Source organism: Rhineura floridana, chromosome 4 (assembly GCF_030035675.1).
Source record: "Rhineura floridana isolate rRhiFlo1 chromosome 4, rRhiFlo1.hap2, whole genome shotgun sequence".
Classification (NCBI taxonomy): Eukaryota; Metazoa; Chordata; class Lepidosauria; order Squamata; family Rhineuridae; genus Rhineura; species Rhineura floridana.
The window spans coordinates 152,218,591-152,230,794 of NC_084483.1; the positions used below are offsets into that span (position 1 = coordinate 152,218,591).

At 43.3% G+C, this 12,204-nt stretch overlaps 1 protein-coding gene across 5 annotated transcripts in view; it reads left to right on the forward strand.

Annotated features, from left to right (window-relative positions):
* The window catches only part of LOC133383691 (uncharacterized), a 44,653-nt gene that overhangs the window by 22,610 nt on the left and 9,839 nt on the right, over positions 1-12,204 (forward strand). For 4 of the 5 annotated variants that reach the window (XM_061624866.1, XM_061624864.1, XM_061624868.1 and 1 more), the window contains exons 9-15: positions 1,328-1,373; positions 4,199-4,338; positions 5,794-5,932; positions 6,537-6,688; positions 6,910-7,067; positions 7,943-8,111; positions 8,340-8,420. In XM_061624866.1, the coding sequence (XP_061480850.1) occupies positions 1,328-1,373; positions 4,199-4,338; positions 5,794-5,932; positions 6,537-6,688; positions 6,910-7,067; positions 7,943-8,111; positions 8,340-8,420 (885 nt within the window). The remainder of the gene's footprint in view (positions 1-1,327; positions 1,374-4,198; positions 4,339-5,793; positions 5,933-6,536; positions 6,689-6,909; positions 7,068-7,942; positions 8,112-8,339; positions 8,421-12,204) is intronic. The other variant, XM_061624865.1, reaches the window with a different exon arrangement.

A 12,204-nucleotide genomic window follows, 5' to 3' on the forward strand; every position in this document is an offset into this window, starting at 1 on the left:
TCAGATACCTGTATGGTGTCTGTGCCTTTTGCTCCCAGTCGGGCAAATAGCAGCTTGTATGGTGATGGTATGGTGGATTATGGAAATGGCACAGGGGAAGGTTAAATACTCCTCTCTTTCAGGACTGCACATCTGGTCAGAATCAGATTCTTCTACAATAGCTTTAAAGGGGGAGGGGGCTTCACTGTACATTTCCAAGACACAAAGGGATAGCAGAGGGCCTATTAACTCGCCACACAACAGACTGCACATTGCCTTTTGTCAGGGCTGCAAAGATTCTTTGTTTACGAAACAAACACAATCAAGAAAAGTTACATTCTGTAACCTGTAAATTCTGTAATCCTATTTGCATTATTTATTCTGTGTCTCCTAGTGAGTAACTTGGGTTTCCAACAATCACTTGAATTCTCAGGATTTTTAATTGTCTGCTCCAGTTTATGTCAGGGGTTGGTATCATAGGACGCTTGCCGAGATCCACACTCCAGTAAGGGGCGCACTAACCCTGGCCCTGCTTCTCTTCCTTGCTGTTGCTACCTGTTCATCTGCCTTTTCCAAGTTGTGCAAGCAATTACAAGAGCAAGAGAAGGAATGGTAGCCTCCATTTTCCTTGACTTTTCTTTCTGGGCACTGGTGCAGATTGTGCCCCAGAGTAGAATGCAAGCAAATGGAGAGTGTTAACAGTAGTGAGGAGGTGGATGGGGCACTGAGGACATTTTGCCCAAGCCCTTTTCCCTCCCCAAATCTGGAGCTGACGCTGTTCTGCACCTGCAGGATGCACAGAACCGCCTTATCCTCCCTGATGCAAGGCACCAGGGCTGAGCTGCTCTGAGGTCTTGGATCCCTTGGGGACTCTGGAAAGGCTGAAGTATAGAGACATGTCCACGTAAGGTTATTTGGAGAGAGGTGGGGGATAAAATGCCCTCTGTCACCATATCTGATCCCCACAAGGTACAAATCTGCCCTGACTTGAGCTTGGGCTGGTTGCCCACTTTTCTGTATGGCAGAAGGGAATGATCAGGACCCACCATTGTTTGCGCTACTTCCTGAACAGTCCAAGGTGTGATGCTGGTGCTGCATTCTGTTGTACCACATTGTCCCTACTCTTTAAAAAAAATGTTATGTAAACATCTGGTGCAGTATCAGACTGGAAGACATTCCCATGCGGACTATCTGATGTCGCTATGTGTTAGCAACAAACTGGCTCTGTGATTTGCAACTCATTCCACCCACCCCAAACCTGAGTTTCTGATTTGGCCAACTTTGCACTCAGCTCAAACCTTTGCTGCTCGAGCTTTTCCTGAGGCTGCTGATGTTCTTTTGTTGGCAGGAGCATTCAAGCCAAGTACAAGCTGATGCTTCCTCCTGCCTGTCGAGTGAGTACTGCTGCTGGGAGTGCAGGTGCCCATTTGTATATCCAGGTCACAGCTTTAGCAGAAAAAGTATTTGTGCTCCCCAGGGAAACTGACAAATCTGCCAACCATGTAGGTCAGCTGCTAGTATGGGTGGGGGAAGGGGGACCAAGGGACAAATATCTGCCTTCTACCACCTCCTCTATCTGAAACTGCCTTTGTTTAATTAAACTGTAGGCTGATTCCTGTGATGGGTTCCTTTTTGTATCGGAGCAAGCCCAGAGTTTTTCCATTGCCTCTTTCTATGCTAGGGTTCTTATCATTGTGTCCAACTTTGCATTATCGTGCTTCCAGACATGGACAATGTTAGCAGCACTCAGTAATTGCTGTTCTGCTTTAAACTGTAAGTGGAATTGCAACTCTTGTTTCTAGAGTTCTGGAATCCAAATAGTAATGTGTAGTCATGTGGTTAGTCCCCCTTTTTCCAGCCCCAATAATAATGGAAGGTGCTTTTTCAGTGTCATGTTATGTGTGTGAAGGCTGCACACTCCCTCTCTCTTGTTACATTCATTCCTAATAATAATTGCACTCCCCATACTGTAAAGGGGGAGGGCGAGGGGGGAGAGAAAAGAAATTGATATACAGGTAATGCTATTTGGAAAGGGAAGGGTTAAAGTGATAGAGCTGATTCTTAGAGAAGATAAATGGACCATAGAGAAAGCACTGGACTGCACAATATATACAGGCCATAATCAGCCAGAAAAGCTATTTGACTAGCTCATGTGTACCTGAGGAAATTGCAAAGATGTTCAACTGAGTTTTAAAAAGGCAGATTTTCTGAGGTCTGGAAAATAAACAAACTGAAACAGTGAAAACATGAAAGCAGAATGTTTTGTTCACATTATCATGCAGATCTCTAAAGAGTGAAGAAAGTGTGGCTAGCCCATAGTAAATGCCCATTGTGAAAGAAGCTTGTGACTCTGAGGTTAAAATAGCATGTTATAACTAGAAAAATGGTTGCTTCCTACTCTGCCTTAACTTGCAGTAGACAATTCTGGAATTGGTGACTACTGATTGTTGGTGGCATGAAACAGTCTAGGACACAATGATTTTTCTGTAGTAAACTATACAATGTGTGAAAGCAAGATCTGGAGAAATAAAAAAGGCATTTGGCCACTTGTGTCTCAAAACAAATTCCTGGAAGTCTGTAGTGGCAAGGCAGTTTCTTGATTTGTATTGTTCTGATGATGTTTGGCTTTAAATCAAAATTGATTAAAAAAGGTATAAAAAAGAAAGAAAATAAAATTCCTAGAAGAAAGTAATTGGGCAGAGCAATCCAACTGCTGGGCAGGCGGTGGCATTTTTACACATGGAGCTTAAAGGGCTCTTGCTTCAATCAGGATTGCAATATGGATGTAAAATCCAACTGGAAAAAATGTTCATTTAACAAATGTTTTCCCACTGCATTCTCTTTCTCTTAAACAATAATCATACAATCACACGCATGCGCCAACACTTCAAGCAGTGAGAGGTCAGGGGTGCAATGCTACCCAGATTTGGCTTCTTTTGGAATGAAGTCCAAGTTGGCTATTATCAAAGGTGCTATGGACTTTGAAAAAGCACAAGTACAGGGCGAAAGGGACAAACGAGCTAAGTGGAAGGCACGTCAAGCAAATCCCCATTGCTACTATCCTCCATCTGGAAACCTATGTGCTCACTGTGGGAGGCTATGTGGATCTAGGATTGGCCTCCATTGTCACTTACAGACCCATCGTTAAAGACCTTAACGTGGAAGACAGTTTTACTCGGTCATGAGTGATTGCCAATGAATGATGAATGCTACCCAGATTTGGCTTCTTTTGGCATGATGTCCCTAGAGGCTTACTGGCATTTTGTAATATTTGTGTTAATTTACAAATATATAGGATGAGCATAGATGGTGGCGCAGCATTAAACCATTCCAACGCAAATCTTCCAAAGTTCATTTCTCCTACATTAAATTTCTAGGGGAGAAGCCAGTACCTTAAGATGCTTCCAGAGCCAACTTGGCTCTCTGAGTCTTTTCTGTGTCTCACTCTAATTGCAGTCTAGTCCTTTTGTGTTATTTCACAAAGAAATCTTGTTCATTTCCTCTCCTTGGCTATTGGGAGGAGTAAGGATGACTAATCTCTGTCCATCACTCAAGCTTTCTTTGGCTATTTTAGCTCTTAAGACAAATCACCAGAACATGAAGGTTATCGACAGTCTTTTGCCAAATCTTGCAAAAGTATTGCTTCAGGATGCCCCCAATGATTCACACAACTCATATAGGAAATCCATAACAATGTGTTGTTAGTTGTCATGAATAGTGAGAACAAATTATTTAAGCTTCACCATTTGTGAAATAGCTTTAAGCATTGGGTGTGATTGTTGCTGCCTCTGTGGTGGCTTCCATTGCAATTGTGATCTATGTAAAGGTATGTTGCTCGTGTGGTTTCTGTATGTTTAGGATACTCCACACCCTTTCAGCTACATCCCTTGCTAAACAATCTGTTAGAGCAGGGCTGAGGACAGATGTTGCTGGACTGACAGATGTTGCTGGACTACAGTTTCTATCAGCCCAGGCCAGCATGACCAATGACAGAAATGATGGAAGTGGTAGTCCAAAAACGTGGGAGGTGGGGATTGCAGGTTCCCCTTCCTTGTGTTAGAGGAACTATGTGGGCAGTGGACCCAGTTGGTGCGAGAGCAACCAGAGAGGTGGTGGCAATTGCAAATGTCAAGAAGAAACATGTCAGGTGGGTCTCTAAGTTTTGGTTGTATACAAATTGCATAATAATGTTACTGTCTTACTGCCCCTCTTCTGGCAGCAGCAGCTTGATGAAACTACAATCACTGAGGAGACAGCTTTTGCTGCCTTGAGCAAGAGCCAATATGATGCTCTGAGGCGCCTGCGCTCCTACTGGGTCCCCCGGTTTCTCATTCACCACCAGAGGACCAGGCAGCTCAGGTTTGTGTGATGAGGGATCGTGAAATGAGTAGGAGCATAGAAACTGGGGTGTGAGGAATGGACTTTTTTCAGCTACGCTGGCCATAAAATTACATTTCTCTGACAATTAGAAACATAGGAAGCTGCCTTATACGGAGTCAGAAGACCATTGGCCCATCTAGCTCAGTATTGTCTTCACTGAGTGGCTCTCCAGGGTTTTAGACAAGAGAGTCTCTCCCATCTCCCAGCCCTACCTGGAGATACTAGGGATTGAACCTGGAACCTTCTGTATATAAAGCAGATGCTCTACCACTGAGCTACAGCCCTTCCCCAAATTATTAATTCAAAAACTAGAGAGGCTTTGGACAGGAAGATAAGGAGCTTGGATTATTGCACAGAATCATAAGCGTTGGAAAGGGTGTCAAAGGTTTTCTAATCTATCCCCTTTCCAGTGCAGGAAACTCACTACTTTCTCTAGAGCAGGAATAGGGAACCTCAAGCCTGGTGGCCAATGCGGCTCTCCATGCCGCTATATCTGGCCCTCAGGATTCTCCCAATGCTACACTCCTCACCTGTTGGATTTTAGATACATATTGTAGTGGATTGCAGAAATAACTAGTCCATTAAGACTGGTAGTTGAAAGAATAAAGAAACTTAGGCTTATTACTTCAAGAAAATAAAATCATGCTATTGCAGACATTGTGGAGTCGTGAATCTTACGCTCATAGCCAGTCTCTCTGACTGACTAGACAGGAAGAGAAGGGAGGAAGTAAAGCGGAGAAGAACAAACAAGTAGCTTAAAGAGGGAATCAGTGAGGGAAGAATAGGTTGCCTTTCTATCTATTCCCCCCCCCCCGGTTCAAGTTACTTGTTACATATGTTGGTGCTTTACTCCCAAAATCACGAGCCCTGTTCCACACTCTCTTTGAGTGTTTTCGCCTGGCTAGAATGTGTCCTTGTACTTGTAACAACGCTACTTGCTTGCCTGGATGGAGAGTGGAGAGGGATGTGTGAATGTAAAGAAACTAGCCTACTGTACAAAAGATAAAATTCACATGTGGCCCATGGAAGGTTGCCCAGAAGGGAATGCGGCCCTTGGACTGAAAAAAGGTTCCTTTTGAGGATCAGGCCACAGTTGCTGCTGTTCAGCCTTAGGACCAAAGTTAGGGGCAGTTCACACATTACAACTGGCATGTGGAGACAGCTTTAAATTGGTCTGTAGGCTCCATAACGCGCATGGTGAGCCACCGCTATGATCACTATGTAGCAATAGTGGCCACATGGAACATTTAAAAGTGATCTTAGTATGGTGACTGTAATGTGTAAATTGACTCCTTTTTCTTCTTCAAGCTGAGGAGTTTGATGATGCCCTATTTTCTCTCTCCCCCTCCTTTCAATGGGGAAATTGGAATGTTGTTTGTTGGTTTAAATTAATGCCACCTGTTTATTTTAACACTTCTGTGTGCTTGGACCCAGTTCAGGCTTTCCCATCAAGGAGGAGTGCGTCTTGAGTGCGGACTTCCTGTTTTCTCTTAACACGGCGGCACTGCTTCCTGTCATGGGTGACCAAAGGGACATGATGAGCAATATGGAAAGAAATAACAACTGGAGAATGGTGTGCGTACCAACTCTTTAAAAACACAGGACACTTGGATTGTTTTATTTTTGACCTACATTGTTATCCTTCTGTGATCATAAACCTTGATTTAAGATACCTTGGTGGATTCCTTCCTGCCCCCCAGCAACTTGATCAGCCCATGCTCTATATTTGCTCAGGGCTCACTGTCTAAGTTAAGGATATTAGGGGCTTGTGGGAAACTCAGTGTTAGAATTTAGGATGAGGTGGAAGGGGGGCTGGCAGCCAGGTTCCTTTAAGACAGGGGTGGGGAACCTGTGGCCCTCCAGATGTTGCTGGATTACAGCTCCCATCATTCCTGACCACTGGCCATGTTGGCTGGGGCTGTTGGGAGTTGGAGCCCATCAACATCTGGAGGGCCACAGGTTTCCCATCCTTGCTTTAAAGTTTGCACTAGAAGCAGAGGCTACCTGACAGGTATTTAGGGTAACTCTGCTTCATCCAATAAGCTGTATCTCAGACTGACATTGGAGAATTGGGTTAAAGTTCTAATCATAGCTCTACTACATCTGGCAACAAGGCCTTGAATGAACATTAGACTATTAGTCACCACTGCTGTGATATCTGTCCATCTTTGCTTCAGCAATTTAGGAAGAATGGAATATGTGGAATTGGTCTAACCAAGCCTTTGGACCTTCCAGCAGACCCCTTTGAAACACTGACTACCACCCGCTTTCTTCAGGTACTGATGTGTGATCTTGGGGAAGGCGATGGTTTTCTTCACTATTTGACTCGGTGAGTTGGATTTTTCTTAGAAGCCTGAATGTTTACTGACTGACATTGGGGTGGTGTCAGACGTTTTCTCTGTCTGTGACCCAAAGGAGGATATTCGCTTGTGGGAGACATTTTGTAGCCTTGTGCAGGTCAGCTGCCTCCCTGTACCCCTTGTTTTATGGCCAGCATTTTCCCAATTCACCATTAATGTGAGGTAGGTGCCTTTCATGGTTACCCTTCAGGTTCGAGGATCCTCAGAAGTCCCATAACTTGTTGCTGTGGAGGAAGCTGAAGCTCTATGAGGTTGCATGGGAGCAGCAGGCAAGCCAGTCTGAAATCCACCATCTTGCTTGGCAGATTTTCCAGACATTTATGGTATCTTATGCAGGATGCAACACAGGTGAGCTGCCCAGGAATATGGAATATGGGGGAAATAGGACCCTATTTGCTACCTCTATCATATGACTGAAAAGAAACCTAGGTCAGGAGTGGGGAACCTTTTGTTCTGTGGAGGATACATGCCAGTGATGGGAGAGACCACAACCAAAAGTTGGCAGGGTTTGCAGCATTGCATAATTCTCTGTGTACTATCTAGTCCCACTGTGGCTGTGCTCCCTTCTCCATCCCTGTCTAGTACTGCTTTTTCCCATGTTCTCCCCCACCTTGCACCCCCATTAATGTAGGTCAGAACTGATTATTTGCACCTCAATCTCCTTTCATTTTCCCGTCCATTTATATTTTTCCCTTCCTACTGTTCTTTACTCCCTTGGAGCTCCCCCAACTCCATGGCTCATTGCAAGGCTTTTATTTTGCTGTATCACTGACAGAGTAGCAGCTACGTCTCTTTCTCTACCAATTTCTGTAGCTGTATGTGTCTGTCTGCCTCTCACTCACAGAGAGAGAGAGAGAGAGAGATGCAGAAGGGTGGTCCAGAGAGAGTAATCATGAGCCTGCAGCATTCAGAGGGCTGCAATAAATTAGGCCTGCATCCCATGGGCTGCTGGTTCTCCTTATCAGATTCAAAGCATAGCTGCTATGGTGTGTGGTGGTACCTAGGTGAATTTGACTGTCACTTTCCCCATCTTCTAGGACATCTTCTTAGATATCTAAGATATCTATTTTTATGGATTAATTTACCTACCCCTTTAGGGCATCTGGAGAAACTGGGTGCCTAGATAATAGTTCCTCCAAAGAACTCTCATGGATTAACAAAGCATGCACTTTGAAGATGGGAATCTTAAGCCAACCTTCTGCTCTGCTTCTCCTTTCCTGCAGGGCTTAGCTCCATTGTACTAGAATACATACAGGATCTTGAGAGGATGCTTTCCTTTGGCAGTGAAGACTTGAAGCCTTCCACTTTTGAACCAGTGATTCCCTATGTGCTGGCTGTTCTGGATGAGATGTGGCTCTGCTATCTTCGCCATGAAATCACAACCTTCCTTGAGTGAGTCCCAGGATGTCCTACATTGTACCACCATATCCTAAAGACAATGTTGTAAGATGGTGTAATCTGAGATCACATCCAGTTTGTTTTTATCAACAAAGCAGGTTTCAAGAGTAAATTAAAAAATGTTAATTATCCATTTCCTGGGGAAGCAGTGCTGTTTGCAGATAGTATAAAACTCTCTGATTGTAAGAGAAATAAATTCCCATGTAATTCTTTTTCTTGCAGATATTGTGTACCAGAATCTCACATTGATATCCAAAGTGCCATGAGTAAAGACAGTAGAGTAAAGCAGGAGAAAAATGAGAGGTAATCTAAAGTCTTGTGGAAACTAAGGGTACAGACACACTTACTGTTCTGCTGGTTCCAGTGCATCTCCACCTCTGTTGTCTGAAAACAAGTGTCACACGATGCTAATCAAACTCTGCCCCTTTTTTCTTTAAAACCTGGTAAGATCAGCTCCAGTACATTTTTTAAAATTCAGCTTCAGACAGATTTTGCAGCTGATTGGTAGATCAACTTGTTGCTCCTCTAGGTGTGGCCAATGGAAACTCTTTGCTGTAGGCTGGCAGAGATAGTGATTGGTCCTTGCTGTGGGTGGTCCTGAAAGATCTGAAGTCAGCAGTGGGGAAGGGAGGTGTGTCCAGCTGAGGATAGTCGCTTCAAAACAGTCAGAAAAACGCAACTGCTTTTGAAGTGACTAGAGTGCCCACAGCCCAAGGATTGATTGAGGAGGCAATCCTATACATTTGTACTTGGAAGTAAGCTCCATTGAGTTCAATGGGACATTCCCAGGTAAGTGTGTATTGGATTGCAGCCTCAGTTGCTGACTTACATTTAGCAGAGGTCTGGATTTACAAAGATACTCCTCTGTTTGCGTCTGTGCCCTCACCATAACCTAATGCATAATCTAATGGTTCTAATTCATGGAGAATAGGTCTGTCAGTGGTTACTATCACTCGTGTGGCTAATGCTATTTTAATTTTAAACAAATAGCTATGCAGAACCTCCATGTTAAGAGGTAGTATGCTACTGAATGCTGGTTACTGGGGGGCAACCTCAGAAGACTATTGTCTTCATGACCTGCTTGTGGGCTTTCTGGAGGCATCCAGTTGGCCATTGTGACAAGCAAGATGCTAGGCTAAATGGACCTTTGGTCTGAGCCAGCAAGACTCTTCTTCAGTCCTTAAGGTGTCTGGTTTAGACTAAATGGACAGCAGGTGCCATCGAAGGATCATGTAGCTTACCTTTTTTTCAGCAATGGCAATGACTTGGCTGCTTGACTCCTTCATATCCTTGAACATCAGAGCCTTTAGTTGGATGTCTAGGTTTAGAATCTTCCCTGCTGCCACTGATGGCGAGTTCACACACATGTGTGCTCATCATTTTATAATTGCTAAATTATAAGGGCATAAAATTCACCTAAAATGTCATCTAGTCCAGCCTCTGCTGATGCAGAAAACCCTTTATTGCAGCATTCCTGATAGGTAGCCTTCCAACTTCTGTTTAAAATTGCCTAACAAAGGAAAGTCCACCATGTTCTCAGTCAGAATGTCCTGTTGTTGAACAACTGATAGCATAAGGACAGTTGAAATCCTCTTTCTTGTAATTTGAACCTGTTGGTTTAGGTCCTACCTTCTGGACAGAGCTTGGAACATTACTTTTAAAAAGTAATAAATTACAGTTAAACTACATGGCCCCAAAAGTAGTAATTACCATTAAAAGTACAATTCCTCTGAAAGTACTTTACTTTTTCTCAAAAGTAATAGCTACAATTACATTTCAGTTACTTTCTTTTAAAAAAAGCCTACAAGGTGCTGGCCTTGGCTTCTGCACATCTAAGTTAAAATAAACACACACATACAGAGTAGTAGAATAATTCTTTTTATCCATAAGATAGCAAGAGAGAGAGGCAGAGGCCACTACTCAGATCTTTGCACGTCAAACCAAGTGCAACCACCCCCCAGCCAGCAAGCTCTCACTTAACCACCTCCCAGACCCTGCCCTGCCACCAACTAAGGGACACTCAGCCAAGCAAACATTTTCCCCTGAGATGCAAAAAAGTTAAAATACTGCTAATGCAGCACAGTAGCCAGTAGTGGTGGAGGCCACTTTATGTGCCAAGTGCAAACAGTTCTCTCTCTCTCTCTCTCTCTCTCTCTCTCTCTCTCTCTCTCTCTCTCTCTCTCTCTCTCTCTCTCTCTCTCTCCTCTCTCTCTCCTCTCTCTACTCTCTCTCTCTCTCTCTCTCTCCTCTCTCTCTCTCTCTCTCTCTCTCTCTCTCTCTCTCTCTCTCTCTCTCTCTCTCTCTCACACACACACACACACACACACACACACACACACACACACACACACACACACACACACACACACACACACACACACACACACACACACACACACACACACACACACACACACACACACACACAGCATCTTTCACCTCCACAGTTCTTGCCCTCCACTTCATTCTTCACCACCACCACCCATTTTTTCAAACAATTGTTTTCTCCACTCCACCCTGTCTCACTCTCCACCTCCTCCCTCGTCGCCTCCTACCCACCCACAGAGCATGAGGGAAGAGAGATGCTTCACAGAAGCCCAGTTTGAGGCACATGATTTTCATCCACAAATCAGAGGAGCAGAAGACTTCCCCTGCTCCCCCCCCCAGTAATGCCCCAAAGTAATGCTGGAAACATTACAATTACTCCACAAAAGTAATACAATTACTCCTAGTTCTATCACAATCAAAATGTAAAGGAATTACCCACTTGTTCCTCAAAAAGTAATGAATTATAAGTAATTCATTACTTGTAACTAATTACTTCCAAGCTCTGTCTCTGGAGTAGTGCAAAATAAATTTGCTTCATCATTTGTGTGATAACCCTTCAGATATCCAAAGATGGCTATCATTTTACCATTTAATAGTCTTTTATCCACGTTTAAACATGCCCACCTCCTTTGCCTTTTCTTCTAGGACTTGGTCACCATGCCCCTCACCATCTTTGTCACCATCCTGTCTTGATAAGCTGTAGTGTCCAGAGCTAGATAGAATACTAGAACTACCCAATGCTCAAACACAATACTGGAGCCAGTTCATATTTCCTGTTGCAAATCATGTAGTGCCAAGTGTTTGAGTTGTATATTATACAGACACGAGAGTGGCTGTATACTATAGTCAGCATGAATTTTTCGCATTCCGCAATGTTAAATTGAAAATGCCTCCACGCCATTCTGATGCTTCCCATAAGCTCATTTCAAAACAAAACCTTACAAACCTTATAGTACTGAACTCAGAAACACTTGCTAACAACCCTTTAAATTTTCATGGCAATATGCAAAACAGTCAGAGAAAATTGAGAGTTCAAAGTGTAAAAAGAGAGAGAGAAAAAACAGACTCCTTTTGGACTTTTTTCTATCACAGTTCTCATAGTCTGTTGAAATTAATTAAAAATCAGCCATGTTCACAGAGTACCTGTAATCCTATTACTGACCTTGCTCCATCCTCTGACCTTCATCTTCTGCAGTTTAAAAGTTAAAAAATGCCTGGCTGATTTTTAATTAATTTAAGAAATTTAGCATTGAACTCAATGATAATGTTGGGCTGTTAATGTACCCAAAATAGAAATAGAGCACAACCTTAGGTTTGAAACATAAAAGGCTGTCTTCACCATCATATGACATTGACCAATAAAAAGGTTTTGAAATTAATAAAAATAAATTTGACACAGATTTCTAGGATGAATAATGAGAGAAATATAATTTCTAGGTTAGATTCTTTGTAGAAACAGTAGTAACACAGAAAAGAAGCAAAATAAGAAGAACACCAACATACAAAAATGTAATTCTCCATCTTTGGAGATGGCAGGTGTTGCCACCACTCACCATATGCTCAGAGGCACGTTATCAAATTCTTCCAAGCTACACTGGAAGTGGATTGGACTGTGAAAGACCAACCCAAATTGTGTTTGCATTTTTACAAATTTGTAGGGCAGTACAATATCTCAGAAGATCCTCCGTGGCGCAGAGTGGTAAGCAGCGGTAACGCAGCCAAATCTCTGCTCACGGCCGGAGTTTGATTCCAACGGAAG